This window comes from Helicoverpa armigera, chromosome 31 (assembly GCF_030705265.1).
Source record: "Helicoverpa armigera isolate CAAS_96S chromosome 31, ASM3070526v1, whole genome shotgun sequence".
Classification (NCBI taxonomy): Eukaryota; Metazoa; Arthropoda; class Insecta; order Lepidoptera; family Noctuidae; genus Helicoverpa; species Helicoverpa armigera.
In genome coordinates, this window is record NC_087150.1 from 4,838,542 (window position 1) to 4,866,342 (window position 27,801).

A 27,801-nucleotide genomic window follows, 5' to 3' on the forward strand; every position below is an offset into this window, starting at 1 on the left:
ATAACTCTTTTTCGTAAAAACGGCTACAGCGATTTAGATGAACTTTGGTCCACGAAAGTCTCGAAGTGAGAAAAATTTTTGGCTATTTTTTATCAAGTTATTTCTCTGGGACACTGGTAAAACTGCAGGGCAAAAACTAGTATTTATTAATTTCCCAAATTATAAAATAGTATGAATTTTGGTGGTTGTACATCCGTTACCTTCTCTTTATGTGGGACAGTATATTTTATTTCTATTAGTATAAAAATTTCTAAAATTAAGTTCACTATATTAGTAAAAAAATAACTTTATTTTCGTACATTACAACATAATTTTCTCTCTTTCCACAGTTCTACAATCTCCAAATAAACACAGCTAGCGGTTTCATCAACCAAGTCACTCTTCCCGAGCAAACAAAACTAAATTTTTCTATCAATATGTTCTATTACTCGGCCACTTGTGGCGATAACCAGGGGACTGAACGTCGGTCCTCTGGCGCTTACATCTTCAGGCCCCTGTCCTACAACCCGGTTAAACTTGACACCCAAAGAACTGAGTTTGTCAACGGTGACCTTGTTACAGAATTTCGCGTAAACTTGAGTCCTGGGGGCTATGTCAATACTAAATTATATGATGGTTTGAACTTTATTGAAACAGAATGGATAGTAGGCCCTATAAATATAGATGATTTAATAGGCAAAGAGTATGTTATGAAGTACCAAACCAATATAGTTAATAACGGAGAATTTTATACTGACTCAAATGGCCGTCAGATGTTGAAGAGAAAACTGAATTTTAGACCGCAATGGAATGTTACATTAGCAGAACCGATCTCTGGGAATTATTATCCGGTTACAAATGAGATTTATATAGAGGGTGAGAATTTGAGACTGACGATTTTACCCGACAGGTCAGAGGGAGGTTCGTCTTTAATTGAGGGGGAAATAGAACTTATGTTACACAGAAGACTGTTGTGTGACGATGCGTTTGGTGTAGGGGAGGCATTGAACGAAACTGCTAATGGGTATGGGCTCGTAGTTAGAGGGAAACACAGAATAATTATTGGTAAAGATGAGAATCTTATCAAGAAGAATGTCTTAGGCTTACACTTAGGTCCACAGCTACTCTTCTCAGATGCAGAAAATATTAAATTTGATGACTGGTTGAAACTAAACAATGATTATAGTTTTCTAAATAAAGAACTGCCGTACGGATTACATTTGCTAACACTAGAACCTTGGGATTCGAAAATTTTGATCAGATTAGAGAATTACTTGGATAATTCTGAAGTTATAGAGGTTGACCTTAAAAATCTTTTCAAAAATATTACGATTAAATGTTTGAGAGAAACGATGTTAGCTGCTAATATGTTCGTAGATGAATATGATCAGTGGGTGTGGAATAAAGAGCCAAAAGTCAAAAATTTCGATAAGTCCAAAAGTTCGGATTTGAAAGTCAAATTGAGGTCTAAACAGATTCGAACGTTTATTGCAACGGTTGAGGACAGGAAGAATAGCAAAAAGTTTTTAATTGTAGAATTGAGGAGACGGAATAAAAAGAATTGAGTCATGAGTCCAAATTTGTCTCATGGAAGCGGGTGAGTTATACTTGTCTGTACATCAGCGTAGTGTTTGTACAGGAATGAATTTTATTCAGTGCAAAAACTTTGCCAACTTATAGTTAAATAAGTTTTATAGATACGTGTATTTTTATTTTGTCGTGTCTTAGTACAAAAAAGAATAGTTATTGATAGCGAAAGATGTTTATTTTGTAACCGATTGTACGGTCACAGTCGTCATAGTAGGCACGGCGGCAACGCGAAACCGTTTACTGACGCGAGCGCTGCTCCAAGCGAGTTAGAATAGTTGGTATCCATATTTTGCTGATTTTAGGGCGGATAAAAAAATACTGATGATGCAGATATGTTTTGTTAATGATTCTGGACCACCAGTTTTTTTTTTACACTGCTTAAAATTCATTCCTGTGTGACTCGGCCACTACTGAGCGCGAGCTTACCCGTTTCGTGAGATAATACATTTTTAGAACGAAAAATAGAAATGTTTCTTTTGTATGATCAAAACTTAAAAAAAATGGCTCATATTTTGGCTAAGAACAGTTCTATCGGGCTACAAAAATGCAAAATAATTAACATCTGTCTAGCCTTTTCTCAACTATGTTGGGGTCGGCTTCCAGTCTAACCGGATGCAGCTGAGTACCAGTGTGCCACAAGGAGCGACTGCCCTATCTGACCTCCTCAACCCAGTTACCCGGGCAACCCGATACCCCTTGGTAAGACTGGTTGTCAGACTTACTGGCTTTTGAGTTATTGTAAAATGTTACATAATTGAAATAATTGAATATTTCGCACACCTAGATCTAAAGAGGGGTAACTCAAAAACACGTTTTTTCTTAAAAAAAAAAAAAAAAAATCTTATTTCTTTTTCGCTATGTATTGTAGAAGTGTTCTGTATAGAATAATGTTTTTTTATACCTCTAACATATTCTCTTCATATTTAAAAATGAATGCCACTTTTCGTTTTAATTTTATAACTCAAGAACGGTCTCACCTATCCAAACCAAATGTTTAGGCTTTGTTCGGACTATTTAGTAGATGGTTTATGTGAAGTTTGCACAAAATCGGTCGAGCGGTTCTCCATTTATATGCCATTATTATCGTCCCACTGCTGGGCTGCGGCCTCCTCTCACACGGAGAAGGATTGAGCATTAATCACCACGCTTGCTCAATGCAGGTTGCTGATTTCAGACTTTATAGTCCAGGTTTCCTCAAGATGTTTTCCTTCACCTTTTTATCAGCCATTGGTATCCAAGATATACTTAGAAGGTACATACAATCATAAAATAGTTGCATTGGTACTTGCCTGACCTGGAATCGAACCCACACCCTCATACTCGAGAGGTTGGTTCTTTACCCACTAGGCCACTAGTATTTTTTAATCTGTTTTCTTGGTAGGTATTCGTACATATAAGGGATTTGATGGTACCTATGCAATCAAAAAATCTAGATTTCTGATCTTAACCCCTTTTAGATCCAGGTGTGCGTTTTAATATTAGGATGCATAGTTATATTTTCTATAATAATTGTTTATATAAATAGTTTTTAAAGTTCATATGTTATGTTGTGATCGAAATATGGTGAACCAAATAAATGATTTTGTATTTTTTATTTTGTAATGTATTCTGTTGTTTTATTGAAACTTATCCCCACCCATCCAACTTTCATCCCTGGCGATTGTTGCTTAACCCCACCCATCCAACTTTCAACCTTGGCCATTGTTGCTTAACCCCACCCATCTAACTTTCAGCCTTGGCTGTTGTTGCTTAACCCCACCCATCCAACTTTCCGCCTTGGCTGTTGTTGCTTAACCCCACCCATCCAACTTTCATCCCTGGCGATTGTTGCTTAACCCCACCCATCCAACTTTCAACCTTGGCTGTTGTTGCTTAACCCCGCCCATCCAACTTTCAGCCTTGGTTTTATTGCTTAACCCCACCCATCCAACTTTCAACCTTGGCTGTTGTTGCTTAACTCCACCTATCCGAAAAATCCAAAATGTAACCCCAACTACAGTTATTTAACCTTATCCATCCAAATGGCAACCTCATCAAAAGTTGCGTAACCCCACTTGTCTAAATCAAGGTCCGAAAGGAAAGAGAAAGGGCGACGGAAAAAGGCGATTCCGTGCTGCCAGATGTAGTCCAACCCTAATGAAGATTTTGTGCCAAACATAACCTACATCCCTACTAATATTATAAATGCGAAAGTAACTCTGTCTGTTACGATTTTACGTCTAAACCACTGAACTGATTTTAGTAAAATTTTGCACCTACAGAGAAGTTGAGTTTGAGAAAGAACAAAGAGCACTTTGAACATGACATGACATGAACTTTGAAGAGTTCTCTTGGAAACGCGATATAACCGAACTCTATGCGGGCGGAAGCTAGTAGGTATTTTATAAAGTTTAATTGATTCTGCTCATTGTTCTAAGATAAAGATAAAATTTGTTAAAAAACATATGTTATGTGTTACAATATGTTTTGTTTCTGATTTGTTTCTGATCAAAGTATTTTCAGGTTTGCGCATTTAACGTTATATTATTACTACATAGTATAAAAAGAAGTCGTTTTTTTGTCCCTATGTCCCTTTGTACGCTTAAATCTTCAAAACTACGCAACCGATTTACATGTGGTTTTTTAATAGATAGAGTGATTAAAGAGGAAGGTTTATATGTATAAAAACATACATTTAAATAGTAGGGAAATACTGTCATCCCGTGCGAAGCCGGAGCGGGTCGTTAGTATTAGAATATACCTAAGCTGCTTTTTTGCCATGTTTGGCAAATAGTTTCCACTACATATGCCACTGTCGAATGCTAGTTATGTAATAATGCATAAAATACGCATTTGGAATGCCCTTTTAGAACAAAAAAAAACGGAGTTGTGGTTACTGTTACAGCCTTTTTATCGTCCCACTGCTGCGGCCTCCTCTCACACGGAGAAGGTTTGAGCATTAATCACCACGCTTGCTCAATGCGGGTTGCTGATTTCAGACTATATAGTCCAGGTTTCCTCAAGATGTTTTCCTTCACATCATCAAGTCTATACTAATATTATAAAGCTGAAGAGTTTGTTTGTTTGAACACGCTAATCTCAGGAACTACTGGTCCGATTTGAAAATTTCTTGCAGCCCATTTATCGAGGAAGGCTACTTTTTATCAGGTACGGGAAGTAGTTCCCACGGGATGCAGGTGAAACCGCTGGCAGAAGCTAGACAGCTATAATAATCAGAAATTAAAAGTTGAATCAGTTTTGTCACCCATCTTCAAATCAACCTCAACTTAACCAACACATAAAGAAAATAAAACAACCTTTTCAACTTAAAAAAACTATATTTACATATATTTACAGTCTTACATAACTAGCTACAAACGTTCTAATTTGTTGCGGTTTCAAGTCTATTCCTCTATCTAAATTTACTCTTGTAAATGGTCTATCGGGAAACCCTGAATCTTCACTAAAGACCAAATTACTAATATTCCCATAAACTTGGTTAAAATTCTTCACAAATTTCTCTTTCTGCCACTGCAAAGGAAAGTAATCTTCCAACCAAATATGAGCTGATAAAGTAGTTTCTCTTAATTCAGTAATTCTAAAATCTCTAAACAGATCTGTTATGAATACTTTTTTGATCCTATTTCTTACTACGTCAGATTTTTCTAAATAATTTTCTAGTCTTATCAATAGTTTATCGTGCCATTTTTCTACAGTCAAAACATGGATACCGATAGGAACTTTCATTCTTAAAGCTGAATACTCATTAGTATTATCTTTCCAAGCATCATAGCTTATATTAAAATAACTTGGATGTATAGAGGTGAAAACTTTAGGACCTAACTCCAATTCTTTAGCAAATTTCTTTTCGAAAACTTTGTTAGGTCTAAAATCGGCTTTGGAAATATATAAGTGGTGAGTTCCTCTAACTATTAGGCCTTGGCCAAATTCCGTTTCGTTGAGATAAGCTTGGATTCCACTATCGTCGGTGAAGATTCTTCTGTTTAGCATTAAGTCTATATTGCCATCCAATAAGGAGGTTCCGCCTTGAGATCTGTCAGGGAATACTGATAGGCGTATGTTCTTTTCTAGGTCTTCAATGTAGATTTTTGATGTCACTGGGTAGAAGTTTCCTGAAACAATAAAATATTTGTTAATTGGAACGGATTGGAGTGGGAAATTGTACCTAGATATATTTATGGACAAAATAAAGGTAAGTTTTTGTTAAAACAACTGTTGACTTTGAAAATTTAACGAAGTGAAAATTCATAGTGAACAGTAGTTTTAAGAAAATAACTTTTATGGTGTCGATAAATTTGGGAATTAATATTATAAACACGAAAGTTTTTGTGTCAGGATGTAACGCAAAAACTACCAAATAGATTTTGATGAAACTTAGCAGTAACATAGCTTGTATCAGAATAACACAGAGAACTTTTTGTCTTGTTGCGAGAAGTCCTTTCTAGAAAAGTATAAAAAAACTATCGGAAGCTAGTTCAAAAATAGTAGATATAGTTTTTAGATACTTTGTCTAAGTTCACATAAGCATTAAGAACTTTCGGAGTAAAACCAAGACATCAAAAATTACTTTAAATCACATTATTATACCTCAAATGATAAGATCACGGCGCATATCTAATATTAACTTAGTCAAAACATTATAAAACCATTTTACATTTGAAATTCAATCAAATACACTTAAAAATCTAGTCAAAAAAACTACTTACCTGCAACCGCAGAAGCTGCGTCCATAATAGTAGGAGTATAAGTCGGTCTAACTTCTCTTATTCTCTTAATAGTCTGCCTTCCATTACTATCAGTATAAAAAACCCCTTTATTATTCAAATCAGTAACATATCTTATAAAAATTTCTTTTCCTAAATCATCATACACAGGTATCGGACCTACGATCCAATCCAATTCTATCGTTGGCAGACCTTTATATAGTCTAAGAGTCACACCAGCGTAATTAGAAAATTTAATCTGTAATTCTTCTACAATGTCAGACTTCAGAACTTTAGCTTCTAAATTGTCTGATATCAACAGAGGTTGGGGGTCCATAGGTCTGAAAATGTAAGGTCCCGGTTTTTTCTTGTCTGTTCCTAGTTTTGTAGGGTCGTCTGATACGTAGTAACAAATTTGTACGTCAAAAGATATGCTGACACCGTTCGATAAAGCTATTGATAGTAGCTTGCGTTTGTCGTTGAAGTTTATTTGTATGTACTGAAAATAAATAAAAAAATGAGTTTAGAAATGTGTGTTTATTTAGTCCTAGATTGCTTGAGGCTACGGCGGCTGCATATGGACATATAAGGAGTTCAACTGCGCAGGACATATTGTAAGTGCACAAGCATTTGCTTGGACACAGGTGCACTCACTATTCCTTCACTCTCATGGCGCGATGGGACGACAATCCGACACCACCGGAGAGAGATTACAAGCACGACCGACATTAACGTGCGACACGATGCACGGGTGTATTAATCACCAACTTCCAGACCTAGAGCTGCTATGTAAGCATTAGCTTTAGACCCACAAAGCTCGGGAATCGAACCCGAGACCCCATGCACAAGATGCGCTATGGAAATATTGTGAAAACTACTAAAACTCTGAAAGGGCAAAAGCCTTTGACTATACTGAACACTGACACCAACTTCTGTTAGAAGACACTGACTTCTTCTATAGACGTCAAAGACTTCTATTACGACTTCTATAGAAGTCGGTGTCTACAGATCTTCAAACTATACATATTTACACCACGACAAACACACAGTCAAATACACAACCTACTTTTTTATCATTGTTTTTAGTTATCGGCACGAATCTTGAGCTCCGACCTTCACCTGCGCAGAAGTAATTTATTTGGTCCCTTTTGTGGTATGAAGCGAGGCGCGGGGGCGTTTTAAAGCAATGATTGGCCCTCAGTGCATCGCGTCATGGCCGTCACTCGGGATTGGTTCCTTGCTAATAAATCACTGCGCAGATGTAGGTCAGAGCTCGAGATTCGTGCCGATAACTATAACACATACTAACCTCATTCTTAATAAAATTATCACTAGACTCCATACTATGATACCCAGATTTTTCCATTCGTCGATAATACTTTTCGAAATCAAAATACGGCGTAGTACTTTCAACTATATTTTCCGTCGTATCTTCGTCATAATACTCCACGTAATTCGGGGTAGTTTTTGTAGTAGTCCCTTTTGTAGTAGCTGTAGTAGTCGTAGTGAAAGGCCGTTTTGTAGTAGAAGTCGTAGTGAAAGTCGAAGTCGAAGCCGTTGTTGTAGTGGAAGTCGTTGTCGTTGTGCGGGTTGTAAATCTGTTGAAAATGTAGCACTTTTATACATACGTCAAAAAGTTACATTTTATTGAACAACTTGGTAAGTGCGATTTGAACTCTCGCACGAAGGGTTCCGTACCTATAAAACGGCAAAAAAATAATATTTATCATATGGAAGCTCCCTAAATTACTTATTTTATTCTAGTTTTCAGTATTTGTTGTTATAGCGGCAACATAAATACATCATCTGTGAAAATTTCGACTGTCTAACTACCACGGTATATCGGGTGTGTCGTTCACAATCATATTAAATCCTATCACATATACTTTATGATATTCTATGACGAATTGTAAAAAAAATAACCTAAACCATTCAGTGGTTTAACCACAGGAGTCATTTTTCGTTTTTATAATTTACAACATCATGTGTAAAGCAGAGATAAAGTTAGGAGTATCAAATGTTTTGACCAGTTGACAGATGTCAGTTTTCAAGGGAGAATTTCAGTTGTTTGTAATGACTGGCTTTTATATGGTGTTCTAATTTTCACACGTTTTTATTCTATTTATTTTGTTTGAAAAAATCATTTTTTTATTTTTACGTATTTTTATTTTTTGTTTGTTTTAATCGACATATATTAACCAGTATATTAACGCATTTCATTTAATGTAATTGTGAACGACACACCCGATATAATATATAAGATACAGCCTGGTGACAGACAGACAGCGAAGACTAAAGCTTCGTTCCATGTTCGATAAATCGATTATATTATTTGTCCTACAAATGTCCAAAAACTATTCTTAGTTGCATCGGCCTACAAGTCGGCATCTAATGGATGTACCCAAGTATATTTCGCCACCGACTTCTAGCCCTATGCACCTAAATAGCTTTCTTTTGCTTTTCGGTGTTTTAGGGAGTCGGTTTTCTTTATTGAATTGAGAACCTCCTTTTCGGGAAGTCGGTTAAAAAGTGTAACGTGTAGCATTTATATACTTAACTCAAAATAACAAAATGACAGAACTTACGGTACAGGCGCAGCAGTAGAACTACTCTGCAACACAATTTTCTGCGCTTCTAACTCTTCATCGATTTCCAGCACTTTTTGAGGCGGCGGAGTGAACACAAAATCTGTATACATTTCCAGCTCTTTCACTTTCGATACATTTACCAAATTCAGTTTCGAAGACGGTGAAATCTTTTCTGTAGCATCCTCAAAATATTCGTACTCAGGAATATCATCCAATAAAGACTTGTCATCAATCTTCAGATTATTTGTCTGCCTCGTCAAATACTTTTTCTTCTTAGAATTTTTGTTTAACTTCTTGATAATTGAGCGTTTGGTTCGTGAGCGTATTGTGAGACGGTCTACGTAGTATGATTTAAAGCCTAGTGGCGGTATGCTTTCGGCTATGAAAACTATTTCATCTTCGGTGGCATAGTCGCCTCGGTGTGGGACTGATTTTACTAAGTCTGGTATTGAGAATACTGAGTGGTTCTGTTTTATGCCTGTAAATTGTAGTATGGTTAGTACATGGTTTATATGGAAAGAAGGAAATGTTCGGTATTAAGTGTTCGACGATTTCATTCACATTAAGTGGGGACTATTTCTTGCTACTGGATATAAAGTATCAGTGTACCTACCCATTTAAATCAGTTCTTTAAATCCTTTAAGTCATGTATAAATGCGAAAGTTAACTCTATCTATTAGCAAGCTCTCACACTAAAATTACTTTACCGATTTAAATGTCATTTGTTTTACAGATAGATAGAGGTTGAAAAATTACAAAAGATGCTTTTTACCCAGTTGCAAAAAGTAATTCTTCCGGGACGTGAATGAAACAGTGGGAAAAAATTAAAAGCAATTTTCGAGTGATTCATGCTTCCAGTCTATCCGGATGCAGCTGAGTACCCGAGAAACCCAATACGCCTGGCTAAGACCGGTTGTCACTTAGTTAATGAGCTAGTATTATACATATATGAAAAGAACATAAGTTTAGCCTATTTTTGTATACCTACCTTTAGGATCATAAATAGTATAGATGCCTCTGGTCACTGGCAGTCTGACAGGCATCGTCACAGGCCAGGATAGCGGGTTGTATATTACTATCTGAAATGGTAATCATCTTTGAAATGGCTGCACTGGTTTTTATTGGACTAAATCTCGAAGATAACTGATATAACTAGGGGTAACTTGATCTAGAAATAATTTAAATTAGATAACTGAAATACAAGAAATTCAGTCCAATTTTTTTCAACTTTCTTTGACACTAGCAGGTTTTGGCGCGCGTATAGGAACAGTTGTCGTCCCGTCTTGAAAATCTCATCAAAATCAGTCCCGCCATTTTAAAGATTAGCCGTAACAAACCGACAAGAGAGACAGAAAACAAGTATTCCAGTTATTTTAATAGTTCAGTTTTATTTATTAATATATGTATGTAAATGAGTAACTATGTTTACTCATACGTATTGATACTCACAAAGAATCGATTTCCCTCTAAAGTCCAACAGGATGACACGTTGAACTGACACGAGTAGTAAATCATCTCTTTTGGAGATTTACGCAGAATACTGGAAACAAATGAACCATTAGATGTTAGTGTGAGTTGCACCATTTAACTATAACGATAACCAAACCATAACCAGCCGTATACTTGCCGCTCATTGGTCACATCGGTGATTTGACAACTGAAAATAGTTCGGTTATCGTTATAGTGAAATGGTTTATATTTCTTGGTGATTAAAAGACTACCTGATAGTAAGTTTTATGAATTTACAATAAGCTTAATTCTACTAAAATCTACTAAAAAGTAAACTAATGTCCTTTCTAGGACTCTATAGTATACTATCTATTTTCCAAATATGTATAAAAATCGGTCCAGTTTTTTTAGCGATAAAGCTGGACAGACAGCCTTATTTTATCATTTATAATATTAACAAGTTTTATACTTACTTTAAAGCCGGTCTGAAAATCTGCAAACATATTTCTCTAGCAAGGAACGCTTTTCTAGCATAATACTCAGTAACATGGGGCCTCATACCACCAGTTATAATAGTATGGTCTTGAAGAACTCCTGAAAAAATAAACATCATCATCTCCCGAGCCTTTTCTCAACTATGTTGGGGTCGGCTTCCAGTCTAACCGGGTGCAGCTGAGTACCAGTGTGCCACAAGGAGCGACTGCCTATCTGATCTACTCAACCCAGTTACCTGGGCAACCCGATACCCCTAGGTAAGAATGGTTGTCAGACTTACTGGCTTCTGACTACCCGTAACGACTGTCAAAGATGTTAAAATGACAGCCAGGATCCACCAACTTAAAATGCCTTCCGAAACACGGAGGAAATCGCCATGACAAGACGGTCCCTCATGCATTTTTTACCGACTTAAAAAATTTAAGGTTTTAGTTTGGCCTGAATGTTTGTGCGAGATTGTGTCATGTTTGGCTGACCCGATTTTGATGCGGTTTTCGTCATACATAGTATTCGTCAGACTTAGGAAAAGTTCTGACATGTTATTGAAGTCGGTTTTACTTTATGTGAAAAAATAAACATCCGATCTACTAGTTTGATTTGAAAAACTTTTTCACTATCATCATCTCAGGCGGCGGACGTCCACTGCTGAACATAGGCCTCCCCCTTAGATCTCCACAGATATCTGTTGGAGGCGACCTGCATCCAGCGTCGACGGCGACCTTTATAAGGTCGTTTGTCCACTTTTGTTGTCTTTTCACTATGTCTTACCTGAAATCCACATCAGTTCTTCAAATCTTCTATCATTGTTGCCTAGTTGAGCGAATACTTGTAATTGTTTAGCGATCTGTGAAGAAAAAAAATAGCTTTTTAAATAAAAAATACCGGCCAAGTGCGAGTCGGACTCGCGCACGAAGGGTTCCGTGCCATTATTTCGTTATTTACCCACGAGCTTAAACAATGTAAAAATTAAAACCAAAATAAATCCAAAAGTTCAGCTCGTGAAGGATTTGAACCTCCGCCCTCCGATTAATAATCCAAATATATCGGCACTCTTACCAACTGAGCTAACGAGCCTTATACTCATAGCATGAAAATGGACGCTCATTTTCCTCATAATGACGTCATCGACCAAGGCCAAAGTCCTCCGACAATATACCTCTAAACGTCAGTTTTCTCAAAACAACTGTTTAGTATGAATTTTCACGTTCAATTTTCAATCTAAACCGTCGTTTTAAGAATTAATTAATAAGAAAACCACGCACGTAAAAAAATACAAGACTTTTTTAACAAGTCCAAACACAGCTATGATACGATGTTCCATCATGAAGTTCCAGTTCATATCTTCCGGCTCCATCGTCAGATCAGTTCGACAGTATCATATTATTGTATTGTCATCAGAACTACATACAGCTGCCAATGTTTATGACGCTACGATCCTTGGAAGATGGTTTTAGTTACCTTAGATTCCATTACATAGTTACATACAGGTCGACCTGATAAAAGCGTGTGAATATTCGATGTAGTCAATTGTTTTAACAAGAAACGGACGTTTATAATTGTCGGGGAAACTTGGCCCTACTTTAATGACGAGTGTGGGTGAGTCAGAGCAAACTACTTATAATGATAAACATCAAAGATTGATATAGTGTAAATACTAGCTATTAAGGATAGTGGAATGAGTATCAGAGGAAGCCTGAAAGTAGCGACGGTGACAGAAAAAAAATGAGAGGTCAGCGTTTGTCGTGGTATGGGCATGTGATGAGACAGTGTGAATCGCATGCTACAAAGAGTGTGCTAAGTATGAATGTGGAAGAATGGAGACGCAGAGGTAGACCGAGAAAAAGATGGATTGATTGCCTGAAAGAGGACATGAAGCAGAAGGGAGTGGATGTCAGTATGACGTCTGACGGAGAGGAATGGAAGAAAAAGACATGTTAGACATGTATGCAGACTAAGGTGTTGGTCGTCTTGATATTATAGTTACAAACAGCTACCCTACGTTTTGTTAATTATTATTATTGACAATCTGATTCACGCAAAACGAGCTTACTGTATCCTTAGGTCTAGCAGTTTTTGGCGATTTTGATGAATTTCGCAGCAAGATTGGCGAGAGATTGACGATGCAAAGATTATCCGCACGCCTCTAGTGGCGACATTTAGAAGCTGTCTAAGAACGACACTGGCGGCTTTTTTTTAACGACGTCAAAAATCATCAAATGCCCCCTCCCGCTGTGGGTTACGCGCGGTGAGGGAGTGTCAGACTCTTACTGACTAAACACCGTCGTGTTCCGTCGTGGGTCTTAAATGTACCAGGGCCGCGGTAACTCTTTCGAACAACCCGCAGCCTCGGCAGGCCTTGACCCTACTGGGCCCCGCTGGGGACGACACTGACGGCCTTTTCTATACAATTTATGTCACGATAATAATTTTCATATTTTTCTTTTTAATTTTTTTGCGAGGTATATTGACACAAATTGTATGGATATCTGTCAAGTGTTGTTCTTAGACAGCTTCACAATTTTGACACTAGAGGCGCTAGTTAGAATATTTGCATCGCCAATAAACTCTTATGTCAAAGTCAAGGTGAAATTATTATCAATTCAATAATTTGTCCACGAAATACTCAGAAGTGGCGTGGTCGTGGCCTACGGCGTAGTGCGAAGCCTACGGCGTAGTGCGAAGCCTACGGCGTAGCACATGGCCTACGCCGCTACGTCGTAGACATAACTTGTGTACGTAGTTTTTTTTCAAAAATATGATATTTCAGTTGATCTGTCAGCTGCGCAGGACATATTATAGTGCACGCACATTAGCTTGGACACAGGTGCACTCACTATTCCTTCACTCTCATAGCGCGATGGGACGGCAATCCGACACCACCGGAGAGAGATCACAAGCAGGACCGGCATTAACGTGCTGTCCGAAGAGAGATCAAATGCTAGAAATATAAGTTTTTTCTCACCTGTATATAATGATGCACTTCCCTAGCTAGGTACTTGATCACCGGTCGCGAGGTATACATGCCTGATGCATGCGTGTCCTTGTCGTAAGTAAACGGGAAGAAATCATCCTGTTTCGTTGATAACTTCGGTCTGAAATGATAAAAGGTAAGGTTAGAATTTTGGTGTTTTACTTACAGTGGAAAACATATTACGCGAACCTTAAATATTTGGGGATAATTTTGCAGTCCATTTAACAAATAATTTAACTAGAACAACATTAGCTGTATGCTGCGGTCTCACCCGCGTCCAGTGGGGAGTTTCGCACCCGACTGTAATGTACCTTTCAAATAAATCATTTTTGTAGTCTAATTAAGTTAGTTGTTATTAAATAGCTCATTTATCAAAGGAGGTTATTTTAAGCTTACTTTCCTCAAGATGCTCTAAATAGCTAATGGACTCACTCGGAGTGGTTACATAAGCCGTTCCTTAGTGCAGAATTTCTATGAGAATCTGTCACTAAGCAGTGACTTAAGTAATCATGAAATGTTTCTGAGTGCAGAGGATAGTAATGTAATGTATTTAATGTGATTAAAACGTTTAACCTTTCTTGATAAAGGGGGTAATCTAACAATGAAAGTATTATTCTTTGTACAGTATTCCCTGAGATCAATGCGTTCAAATAAATTGTTCTGCTTTACTATGTATCTAAGTAAAGATAATAATATGTTTTTACTTACGAAGCCGAATGTACCGCTTTCAGGTAACAAGCTGGAGTTGAATAGAATAGATAAACTTTGCCCTTGTTATAATTTGATTGCCGCGAATTTACGTTACTGAAACAAAAAATAATTTCAGTCCCTCATAGCATGTGCTACGGAAAATCGAGATTTCTCCAAAATTATCGACGAACAAAAAAATTTGCATATTTGTGCGACATTTTAGAAAATGGTCGTCTGCTAGTGCGCGAAGACTAAAAAATATAGACCGACTTCGAAAAAAGTGTAAAACACTAAAAAATACTTTTAATTGCATCAGTCTAGAAAAAGGAGCCAAAACGTAGCTGCAGTGTTTTTAGAAGTCGTTTTTTATTCGCTTTTCTTTTTCCAAAGTCGTTTGAAATCGTAGATAACCTTTTTGGAGCCATTTCATACTATTCAACTATTGTGATATTTCATAGAAGCCTGCAAAGACCTATTTGAAATAAAAATATTTGACTTTGAATTTGACGTTTTATTATCCCATTAATATTCTACAAAAACTCTTTCAAAAATAAGATTTGCACATTTTCTTTAAAAATAAGCAGTACCTTTGTACTCAATTGTATTATGTAATTTCAAATTGTGGTTTACAGTGCGTACATAAAATAAATAAATAAACCAATATTTTATTTAAATAAGAATATGTACACTATATTAACAAACTTATAATTATATTAATAAACCGTATACTCACGCAATAAGCTTATCAATATTATCAAACCAGGTGTTAGCGTCATGGTAGCCGAGCCTTGTTCCCATCACGACCATCACATTCCGAGTCGTGTAGTACGGACTCTGCCGCTGAGAGATCTGATGCAGGAATACCTTTACCTGAAGATAGAGCAGGAAAAAACATAAATTTTGGACTAACTGTGACCATTTTACAACAATAATTACTCATTTGTGTCATCACTGACTTTTGAAAGATTTACTTATGGATTTAATTCTATGTACCTATTTACATTATTATAGTTAATATATACAGCATCATTTGACTAATGAATCATCTATTTCTTGACGAGTTCTCCGTGTTTCGGAAAGCCTGATAAGCTGATGGGTCCCGACTGTCATTCGAACATCTTTGGCAGTCGCTTCGGGTCAATGCTTCGGGTAGTTAGAAGGTATTTAGTTGGATTTTTAGTTATATTTATTATACTTAATATTGAGTTTTTATTTTGGAAATGGGTAGGTACAGTTTTGAAAAAATAATAAAAAAAAATTGTATGGCCAGAGCTTGTAAGATGACGGTTGATGGAAGAGTATGGATGAAGAAAACGCGCTGATCAAAAATAAAATTTTGTCAGGAAGATCCGATGATGTAACTTTTTGCTATCAATTTCATCGGGTCTAAAGATTTTTATTTACTAAACTTTGTGTACTAAAAACTTTCTTTGACGTCACAACCGTTCGATATAGTGATCTCCTGAAAATATATGTATGGTTTCGGTACCAAATATTTTTTTTTCTCATATCATATCGGTGATATTTCTTTCTGTTTCCTCCTTCATACCAGTAATTCCAAGTGGTAATGAAGTGCTATTTCTTGAAAAAGAAATTTCTAAAAGAATATTGAGCAAAATTTAATAAAGAATGTGTTCTTTGGGTAACACATAATTCTCGGGAACTCGGGAAGTTTTAGCACCGATACGATAGCCGTACCTCTGAACCTAAATCAACAGTGGCGCCAACTGGTGACCAAAAACGGTAGTCCTCACAAAATTTTATAAAGACCTACCTACTAAAAATTCTCTTTTTGAATCGTCTTTCTTAAACACAATTCAAAAATTGAATACTCCAATTGTATTTTTAAACAAAATTCAAAAAAGGAGTCTATGAATTGTGCAATTAAACTTTTTAGAGAGCTGCTGACAGTTCTCTTTTTGAATTTTCTATAGTTTTTTAGACAAAATTCAAAAAAGGAATCCTAAATTATTTTTTTAATTGTTCAAAATGACAAAAGGAGGTCAAATGTGCTACTGACGTGGGGTCGGACTTTCGCCTCATCTTGTAACCGACTGTGTATCATCTGAATTAGTATCTTAAAGAAGTACCTTACATAACTTAACCTAGCTGTTATATTAGCGTCACATATAGTGGCTGGGACTTAGATCGGCTCCCAGCAAACCGATTTCCGTAGTAGCAACGGACCCCCCAACAGTTCTCCATCATATTTTCTTCATATGAATCCTAGCCGACGAACTTTCATTGCGCGATTCAGGATTTGAACTTTAAGATTTTTTTTCTCGACACTGGTAAGACTTTTCTTCTAACATGTTTAGTTCAAATTAAAGCTTATTTAATGTAGTTTTTTTGAGTATTTTTTGTTTTTTTCTAACATTAATAGTTTTGATTATATTCAAGGGTGAAAATTTGGAAATGTCCTTACGGGTTTTCGTGTGTGTACGAAAAGGGTGGCTGTATGTCCCTCAATAGCGGTTTGGGGTCGTCTCATTGGTTGTAACAGATGCATTCGAAAGTTTTCTGCAGTGAAAACTTTGTTGGACCACCTAAATATTGATTTTAAGAAGAAGACAGCAGTTTAGTTTGCCGTACATATGAAAAAGATGCACATAATTCTATCAACTCCTATTCTTAGTTATCATTTTCCGAGCTTTTCTAATTCTCTCTCTATTTATTTCCTTACATCCATATTATCTTAATTAAAAATCGATATTAATAGGTCATACTTAAATACTAAAATACTAGACTGAATTTACTTTCTTTTGCTTATTAACTGTCAAATGTCAGTTTGACGCATGCGCGCTGCATGGCCGCCATTTTGAAAAGCGGGAAAGCAATATGCTTTCTGTTGTCCTAAAATCAATAAAATGCTTTTATGAATGATCGTACATGCATTTATATGTGTATGCATATGTTTAAAAGTTTTACTTTCAACCCCAAACGAATCGATGGGGTGTATTAAGTACCTATAGCGTGTGTGTCTATATCTAGGTATATAATTTGTTTGTCTGCGGCTCCGGCTTTTTAAAGAAAAGTTTGAAACAGTTTATTGCAAATCTGTAAACTTTAAGAAAGTTATGAGTTGAAAATGAAACGAAGAGTTTCCTTTTATTTCCATTTCCTTACTTTTTCGTTTTTCGTTGGCATATGTATGTTCCTTGTAGATCGGAGTTTTTAATGCTTATATCATTGTTTTTTTCTTAAAAGTCGTGAATTTAATCAAAGTTTTTTCGATCTGATACTAGGTAGTCCATATTTGTCCAGTATTCGATCAAACTTTCGGACGACTAAAAAGTGAGCAGGGGCTCACTTTCTCTTTCAGCTGAATTATATCCAGGTACGAGATACCAGATGTAAACTGAGGTTCCACCCATGACTTGAACTACTACAATCAAAGTCAAAATTGTTTATTAACACAAGACTTTTTCTCATCAAAAATCACCCAGTCAAAATCTGTTTGTCAAATATTATTTAAATCGGTTCAGGGGCCCGATTCTCTTAAGTTAATAATGTCATCAAAATTGAATCGCAATAGCAGTTTTAACTATATCGGGCTTTCGACTACTAATAAAAAACCAATCGTATTCCAATAACATTCGATTGGTTTGCGATTGGTCTGCCATTTGGTCTATACGGTAGTTTGCTCTACAACCATATTGCATCGTAAATAATTTGCAGACAATATGATTCATTATTGAATCACAGAAACGGATAAAACCGTTTATTTAAAAGAAAAAATAGTGGCCACATACGCTTCAATCGTACCTAATTGAGTCGGGATTGGATCTCGGTCGAATGTGAATCGCATGTCGCTTAAGTAAAATTAGGAGAATCGGCCCCCAGATCTTTGTAATCTGCATACGGATTTATGAGCCCAAAACGAACTATCGGCCAACTGTTTCGTTTTCTGCATGTACGCCTGATTATGTCAGAGAATGGCTGAATATGAATCGGAGATGTAAAACTTTACAATTTATTGTACCCGTATTTATTTACTTACTTTCAGAAACGTGTACAAAGGCGGACTTAATGCCATGCATTCTTTCTAGTCAACGTTTAGGTATATTAATGCAAATAAATGATGCTTTATAGATTATTTTTTTTTTGGTTTTTCTAGGATAGTTTTTAGGTATCTTTATTTTATACTAGCTGCCGCCCGCTTTTTCGCCAGCGTCGAGTTCGGTTATATCGCGTTTCCAAGGGAACTCTTCAAAAGTCCAGGATAAAAACTATCCTATGTTCTTTCTCTCTATCTCTGTACCAAACATTAACATCAGTTAAGTGGTTTAGACGTGAAAGCGTAACAGACAGACAGACAGAGTTACTTTCGTATGTATAATATTAGTAGGGATATGTAAAAACATCTAATAAATAATTTAAAAAAATGTTTGATCTACACTTACAAATAAGTGATACTTTCTTTCTTGTTTTCAACCACTAGTTTCAGCATTACAACTCACCCGTTCCTCCACGTTACTGAAGGTGGCATCCGACGTGATGATGAGAGGGTCGTTGCAGAAGCCTCCGAAGCAGAACCCTGGCGGAGACCAGTAGCCGTCGAACAGCTTGTGCGTGTAGATATCTGTGTCTTGCCCTAGGGAGATGAGAAAATGGATACTTATGTATAATAGGCGTTGCGAAAGAAAAAAAGTTACATCATTTTTAAGAACTTACATAGAAGTGGTGTCAAGAGACTTTCAAAAATCAAATCATTGAGTAAATATTTAATGTTTTGTTAAAATTAAATAATATGTACTTGAGCCAATAGTTTGTTCCAATCGAAAATATGGATTTATAATAAAAAGTCTTATTGCTGAACTCTGTTTAGTCTACAGTGTGAGGGTTTGTAATAAAAAGTTCATTTTGCATGGTGTCAATTTTTTTTCGTATTGTAATTAAAATATGTTAAGGAGACAATTTCCTCAAATTCGTCCTGCCTTATTCCTATGTACAACTACCTTCATACCGAAATTTCATCCGCGTTCTGAGGGAACTACTTACTTACCGTAGGTACTTGGGAATAAACAATCAGTACAAATTTTCTGCCAAATCAGTTCAACCGTTCTTGAGTTATAAATAGTACAACTAACACGACTGCAGTGTGAATCATGGGTGAGTCACACATAGCACTGGCACAACGTACTGACAACTTAATGATAGGTACTTTACAAGTGGTTATTTCGCAATCTATTCAATAGACATAATATTTATCTCTATAGTATGTTTAAATACTATAGTTTTAGGTTCTCTATTCTAATATAATAAAGAGGATTTTTTTTGTTTGTGCCCTAAAAACTTCCAAATCTACTAAACCGATTTGAAAAATTATTTCACTGTTGGAAAGCTACACTCTTCCCAGTAACATAGGCTATATTTCATCCCGGAAAACGGCTAGTGTAGTTAATAGCATCAAGACATTTTGTATAATTTATTAATACATCATTTGTATTATTAAACTTTCTCAGGAATAGCTAGAAAACTTGTAAATATTGTTTTATTTTTAAAGTTTCTTGCCGGCTCTTCTCCATGAGACCAACTTTTTGAAACCGTGCGCCTAGTTTGACGTTTCGAAAGAGCTTTCATAGGCCTATTTTAAATTGACTTTGACACGGGTGGAACCGCGGTAAACAGTTAGGGCCTTACTACAAAAACTTTAAACCCTGTTTTACACTTGTCTAATAAAATTTTGGCTGCAAAATGAACCATATGTCAACGTCATAATTTGACATTTTTTTAGACAAGGCATAAACTGACGTTTAAAAGTTTTTGTGGTAAGACGGTTAGAATTTACACTATATCAATGATTAATGTTTATCATTATAAGTTGTATGCATTGACTCACCCACACTCGTCATTAAACTAGGGCCAATTTCCCCGACAAAATTAGACGTCAGTTTTTTGTTAAAACAATTGACTACGTCGAATATTCACACGCTTTTATCAGGTCGACCTGTATGTAACTATGTAATTGAATCTAAGGTAACTAAAACCATCTTCCAAGGATCGTAGAGTCATGAAAATTGGCAGCTGTATGTAGTTCTGATGATAATACAATAATATGGTACTGTCGAACTGATCTGATGATGGAGCCGGTAGATATGAACTGGAACTTCAAGATGGAACATCGTATCATAACTGTGTTTGGACTTGTTAAAAAAGTCTTGTATTTTTTTACGTGCATAATTATATAAAAGCGTGATTTTCTTATTTATTTATTCTTAAAAGATTGAAAATTGAACGTTAAAATTCATACTAAACAGTTGTTTTAAGACAACTGACGTTTAGAGGTATATTGTCGGTGGACTTAGGCCTTGGTCTATGACGTCATTAGGAGGAAAATGAGCGTCCATTTTCATGCTATGACTATAAGGCTCGTTAGCTCAGTTGGTAAGAGTGCCGATATATTTGGATTATTAATCGGAGGGCGGAGGTTCAAATCCTTCACGAGCTGAACTTTTGAATTTTGATTTAATTTTTATGTAGTTTGTAATCATCTTGTCATGACGAGTTCGTTCCGTGTTTCGGAGGGCACGTTAAATTGGTGGGTCCCGGCTGTCATTTGAACATCCTTGGCAGTCGTTAACGTTACGCGTAGTCAGGAGCAATGAAGTTTGACAGCCAGACAGTCAGTCGCTCTATAACGCACTATAGTACTCACGCACATTAGATGAGATGGGAAACCGACCTCAACATAATAATATGCAGTTAGCAAAAAACTTTCTGGAAAAAGCAACGCCTATAAAAAAAACCAGACCAAGTGTGAGTTGGCGTACGATGGGTTCCGTGCCATTATCTTTACCAAAACAATTACGTTTACTGTGTCGGCACCCCCAAAATATTTATTTTATTCTACTTTTCAGTTGTAATAGCGGCAAAACCAATACATCATTTGTGAAAATGATAGCTGTCTAACTAACACGGTTCATGAGATACAGCCAGAACTCTTAGTAATAGGGTCAAGATTTTCCATTAAAATAATTTATTTAAAGATTAAGTATGTACAACAAGGTATTTAAGTAATTAATTCTCACCCAAATCATCGCTCCCTCTCCAAATGAACTCCAAGCTTTTACTCTTCATCCTGCTGAGCTCGTCCTCATAGCTGATGGGATTGATGAAGTGGCCATCAAAGCCCATCTGAGCCATCAATGATGCGAACTCCTTGGAGTGGCCGTAGACGTCCGCCTGCCAGGTGACTAGAGGACGCCCGCAATCTAGGAATGTGGCGTTGATTTTTCTGAAAGGAGAAAATGAAAAATGTAATAGTTTTACTATAGAGAAAGTAAAATGTACAATTTACTCCAACAAATGTATGGAGAATTTTCCTAAAAGACAAAGTCAATTATATATAAAGCTCTTTCGATACGTCAAGCTAGTTGCACGGTTCACAAGAGTGGGTCTCATGGAGAAGAACCGGCAAGAAACTCCGTAGACGCTTTTTTTTAAATAAAAGAAACGACAATAACGACAATTGCAGACATGTGCTTTTCAAGCTTACCCTGAGAAAGTTATGTGAAGTTTCACATAACTTTATAATTATATTGTTTGCAAGTGAAACTAATAATTATATTTTGATGAATTTGTACACAACAATTGCTACTGTGTTAAAAAACTTTACTAACGCCTGTTTAACTTTTTGTAATATTATGACGATGCAGAGTAGAGCATTCTAAAGAATCTTTTTTTTTTATGGAGACCTAACGTTTCGCTTTTTCGCCATTGCAGTCTTTAAAAACGGCAAAAAACAACTTTAAATCATTGTAGGAAGAGTGCGTTTTAATAATAATTCTATTGAGACAGATATTGAGTGTGTATAATTACTTATGTAGTATAGTCTATTTATGTAGTATAGTATAGATGTTACCGGCCGAACCCGATTTTAGGACAAACCAGTTTTGCCTAGGCTCAACTAGTTCTTCCTATATGCGTTAGGATTAACTAGTATAGCCTAGTCTAAACTAATTTGTCCTAAGCCCGATAGGACGGACCAGTTTAGGCTAGGCAAAACTAGTTTATTCTAATATATCAATATTACATCAATATTACATCCCACGGAAATGTGGAGGCCGAGGCTTTTTAAATGCAAAGACGCTCCACAACCGTGAGGTGTGCAGTCTCAGAGAATATCTTCTCAAAAGCGACGTGGGTATGCATCGTGATATGGTAGCAGTGGACAAAGGACTCACCCCGCTATCGTTGGCAAATGAGAACTGGCGCAGACCTGTGGTACTAACTACCCATGATCGCAAGGAAGTATGGCAGAGCAAACAGCTACACGGACGCTTCTTCGGGGCTCTTCATGGCCCCGATGTAGACTTCAATGCGTCCGTATCTTGGCTACGCTTCGGTGACCTATTTGGAGAAACCGAAGGGTTTGTATGTGCAATTATGGACGAAGTTATCCTGACGAATAACTACCGGAGATATATTATGAAAGACGGGACGGTTGACATATGTCGGGCATGTCACCATCCGGGTGAGTCTCGTTTGGCTAACGGTGAATATTTGCACAGGCATAACCAAGTGGCCAAGATCATCCACCAGCAGCTTGCTCTGCAATACAAACTTGTAGATCTTGAGGTACCGTACTACAGGTATGCGCCCGACCCAGTTCTCGAAAAGGACCATATCACGTTGTACTGGGATCGATCTATCATCACTGACAGGACTATTTCAGCCAATAAGCCTGATATAGTGGTGATAGATCGATTAGCGCGCCGCGCGATGATAGTCGATGTCACCGTCCCGCATGACGAGAACCTCGTGAAAGCTGAGAAAGAGAAACAAATAAAATATCTTGACTTAGCGCACGAGGTTGTCGCCATGTGGGATGTCGACACGGCTGTTATTGTGCCGATTGTCATTACGGCCAATGGTCTAATAGCCAAGAGCCTCGACCAACACCTCAGGAGGCTCTCGTTGGGCGGCTGGATCAAGGGATTGATTCAGAAGGCAGTACTCCTTGATACGGCGCGTATTGTGAGGAGGTTTCTGTCTCTGGGACCCTAACCATCTATTTTTTATATTTTTAAATGTTTTCTTATTTATTTTTTTATAATTTAATATTTAAACATATAAATAATATGTTGAAAGTTAAATAAATGCACTACATATCAATATTATTATCCATAACTTTTAACGACAACAATTTTAATTTGAGATTTGATTATTGCTTCTATTAAAAAAAATACTTACCTATTATTTGTTAGTTTGCTACATATATGTAGTACATATTGTTATATGTAGCTACATAATTGTTCGTATTATCAATTTATCCATAGCGACGAATCATTATAGTTTAATAAAGATGATTATTTTTCTAAACACGGAGTACTTTATTTAGTTCATCTATTTATTTAGACTTTTAGATATGTATATGTTTTGACTAGGCTATACCAGTTTATCCTAGAGTGTGCGTACTTATATCAGGATCAACTAGTTTTGCCTAGCCTAAACTGGTCCGTCCTATCGGGCTTAGGACAAATTAGTTTGGACTAGGCTATACTAGTTAATCCTAACGCGTATAGGAAGAACTAGTTGAGCCTAGGCAAAACTGGTTTGTCCTAAAATCGGGTTCGGCCGGTAACATAGACATCACGGTGGAGTGATGACTTGCGCAAGACGGCTGGCAGGAGCTGGATGCGAGAAGCCGAAAATCGATCTCAGTGGCGTGCACTTGGAGAGGCCTATGTCCAGCAGTGGACTGTGATAGGCTGATGATGATGATGATGATGATGATAGTCTATTTACCTGAGGTTATAAGTAAAATGATCAATAATAGCATGATAGCTGGTGGTAGCCTCGTCGCTCATACTCCATCCCCCGCCGACGAAATACAGTCGACCCTGACGAAGTAGCTGGTAGATCATGCGCTTGACTGGAGAAGAAAATCACAGTATTAGTTGCTTAGTCAAACGGCTAGCTGCTTTATTGAATGGCGGTGTTAACCAGTTGGCTACGATAGATGCATACGAGCCAATTTGCATTTTACATAGGCCCTAAATTGTGCTCCCGGATAAAAGTATTCCCTGAAGAACCAGCTAACCTATCTAATCCTACTTAATATTATAAACGCGAAAGTTTGTATGTATGGATGTATGGATGTTTGTTACTCTTTCACGCAAAAACTACTGAATGGATTTTAATGAAACTTTACAATAATATAGCTTATACATCAGAATAACACATAGGCTACAATTTGTAAACATATTGTTTGAAATACTAAACCTGCGCAGACGAAGTCGCGGGCACCAGCTAGTACTGAAATATTTTTGCAAAGTGACCCCGTTGATCCTGAGATCAGGACGTTCAAACAAATAAAAACTCTTCAAATTATATTATATGTTATTAGTAAAGATTGTATGGAGATACAGGTACTCTACAAAAAAATAACAAATTGAATCTAACTATTAACGAGCAAAATAAACCAAATCAGTTTTTGTTAATTCTTACCTGTCATATCTCTATTTTTCCACCAGTGGAAAAAGTATGGCATATCGGAGAATGTAAACCTGAAAACAAACAAATGATTTGATACAAGATATAACAAAAGAAAATAAGGTAACTGTAGATCTACTTACCTAAACATGAATGAATTTTTGTACTTACTTTCGTTCCTCATGAGCCCAGAGCGCGGTAATGACAGCATCCAAGATATTCTTCATATTGACTTTACTGTGGTCGTAGATATCATCATCTAGAAACATACAGTAGGTATCATCATCAGTCCCTTGAAGAGTACGTGGCTAAGTAACGGGCCGATCAATCATATGGTTTAAGCAACACATAATGTGTGCTTCCGTGATTCAAGAAATAAGTAAAATTGCATCGGCAGAGTTGAACATTTTTGGCAATCGTTATAATAGAAGCCAGAAAGTTTGACAACCAGTCTCACCAAAGGGTCGGCAGGGTTATAGGGTTGAGGGGGTCAGATAGGCAGTCGATGGAGCGACTTCTGGCCTTTCCCAACTATGTTGGGGTCGGTTTCCAGTCTAACTGGATGCAGCTGAGTACCAGTGTTTTACAAGAAGCGATTACCTACCTGTCTGACCTCAACCCAGTTACCCGGGCAACCCATTACTCCTAGGTAAGACTTTAGTCAAACTTGCTGGCTTCTGGCTACTCGTAACGACTGCCAAGGATGATAAATGACAGTCTGTAAAGTATAGATAAGGTTAGATAGATGGATATACTTACAGCCAGTAAAATGCTGGTAGAATGTCCTAGTATATCCTAGTTCGGCGTGTGTGCTCGGTACAACGTGCACGTTTAGCACGTTTTCACCCATTATGGGACAACTCTGTAAAGAAATTATTTTTAATATGAAACTTTTTCTGAATCTACCCTCATCCATAATTAGGTAGGAGTTTTCATGCGGACAAGTTATTTTTCTAACAAATACCTATATTCATACGGTGAGCTGATACTGTCTATCGATAACCGAAGTACTGTAAAGTCTCTGATATCTTATCAGGAACTTATCTGAAAGGTAAACTATAAGTTTTGTTTTTACAGGTTTCGGATAGCAATATCTGGCAGATATTATAAGAAATTTCTCTTGAAATAAGCTGTGCCTATGTACTATGTGTTCTATCTTTCTTCTTTTCTGTATTCTGTGTGTGTATCTGTGTACATGAACATGCATGATTAAATAAATAAACCTTCATCTAGTTAATAGCCGTAATAACAACTGGTGATTATCTATCCGATAACTAACTGAAACTTTATCAGTAACCGGACCTAAGTAAAGTACCTAAATTAATAATTCTTATTTAAAGATCTTTCTAGGCGACTGGTTGACGCTTCTCGTGACCAGAAGGCTGGCTATTACCTCGGACAAAGAATCAGCATGGCGATCCGAGGTAATGCTGCCAGCCTCTTGGGCACGCTCCCAGTTGACAGCGATGGGGATGAATTTTTTGACGCTTTTTAGTTGTTTGTTTTACTAGGATAGTTTTTGATATGTATTGTAAATATGTTAATATCTACGTAATTAAAGAACTGGAAACTAGAATAAATCTGTTGAGTATTTTTTAAAAAAATTTTTTTAGTTACATTACAGCTTTTTTTTTAACTATAAAATAATAGTTTAAAAAAACTAAAAAACACGCTTTTTATAGAAAAACGAACTAAAAAATAGGAAATAAATTTTAATGAATTTAAATTAAGAAAACAGTGTTAAAAATTTCAATGAATATAAATTAATAATAGTGTGAATACAAAAAAAAAATATTTAAAAAAAAGCGTGGTAAATAATAAAATAATAAAATAAAAAAAGTATTTTTTTTGTAAAAAGGTTATTTATTTAAAGCTTTTCAGTGATACGAATAGTTGTCACTATCCATACACACATCCATACAAGTGGGAAGTTCTCATCAATACAAAGAATATAAGTCCAAACGAGGTATTTTACATATTCAGTTGTCGAGTTCCCTTGACTTTCTCTGGTCTCCATCATCAGGTCAGCTCCAAACCTTCACTGTTGCATAGGTCTTGTCAATACGAATAATTTAAACCCAAACACGAGGTAGTTTACATATTCAGTTGTCGAGTTCCCTCCATTTTCTCTGGTCTCCATCATCAGGTCAGCTTCAAACCTTCACTGTTGCAAAGGTCTTGCCAATACAAATAATTTAAGCCCAAACACGAGGTAGTTTACATATTCAGTTGTCGAGTTTCCTCGACCCTCTCTGGTCTCCATCATCAGGTCAGCTCCAAATCTTCACAGTTGAATAGTGCTTTTAGGCGTACACCTAAGTGTCAAGTTTTTACACTTAGGTGTACGCCTAAAAGCAAGCCTACAAGTTTTGAAGGTTGCCCTCGATTTCTCAGGGTTTCCATCATCAGATCCTGACCTGATGAATATGGGACCAACTGGCAGCTATTCCAAGTCGAACAAAAAAAGAATCACGTAAATCGGTCTATAAACCTCGGAGTAATCGATGTGTATGTGTAACCTCCTCCTTTTTGGGAAGTCGGTTAAAATGGAATTCTGTTACAGCCTTTTTATCGTCCCACTGCTGGGCACAGGCCTCCTCTCACATGGAGAAGGATTGAGCATTAATGGAATAATTTTATCAAATTAGTGTATTGTCATCGGTCCTCAATAAATCTACAAAGTTTGAACGAAATCTGGCCGTTTAAAGTGGGTCAAAATCGCGCCCAAAGAAGTCGGTTACAAACAAACATACAAACATACAAACATACAAACCTACAAACATACAGGTGAAGCTAATAAAAAGCGTGTAAAAAGGTATATAATAACACTTACCATATATCCGCATCCTTCTCCGTACTCCACTAGTGGGGTGAGCAGATCTTTCGTGACAGCTGTCAT

General features: G+C 36.7%; 2 protein-coding genes and 2 non-coding genes across 4 annotated transcripts in view; 2 read left to right on the top strand and 2 right to left on the bottom strand.

Moving 5' to 3' along the window:
* Positions 1 to 3,175, top strand: part of LOC110383031 (lysosomal alpha-mannosidase) — a 28,326-nt gene extending 25,151 nt beyond the window's left edge. Inside the window, exon 16 of the mRNA XM_064043421.1 lies at positions 330 to 3,175. Coding sequence (XP_063899491.1) covers positions 330 to 1,544 — 1,215 coding nt within the window. The 3' untranslated portion in view covers positions 1,545 to 3,175. The remainder of the gene's footprint in view (positions 1 to 329) is intronic.
* A 1,724-nt stretch (positions 3,176 to 4,899) lies between these two features.
* On the bottom strand, positions 4,900 to 27,801 carry LOC110383033 (lysosomal alpha-mannosidase). The gene is made up of 18 exons (XM_064043187.1): positions 27,736 to 27,801; positions 25,662 to 25,764; positions 25,074 to 25,161; positions 24,918 to 24,976; positions 24,216 to 24,342; positions 21,497 to 21,702; positions 18,926 to 19,059; positions 15,199 to 15,335; positions 14,484 to 14,579; positions 13,767 to 13,896; positions 11,573 to 11,648; positions 10,783 to 10,903; positions 10,310 to 10,400; positions 9,849 to 9,939; positions 8,858 to 9,338; positions 7,582 to 7,870; positions 6,276 to 6,771; positions 4,900 to 5,681 (listed from the first exon to the last, which is right to left on the bottom strand). Exons 1-18 carry the CDS (start codon positions 27,799 to 27,801, stop codon positions 4,900 to 4,902), a joined length of 3,573 nt encoding a protein of 1,190 aa, XP_063899257.1.
* Positions 11,797 to 11,878, bottom strand: Trnan-auu (transfer RNA asparagine (anticodon AUU)). The gene has a single exon. It is a non-coding gene; the product is annotated as a tRNA-Asn (tRNA).
* On the top strand, positions 20,835 to 20,916 carry Trnan-auu (transfer RNA asparagine (anticodon AUU)). Its single transcript has one exon. It is a non-coding gene; the product is annotated as a tRNA-Asn (tRNA).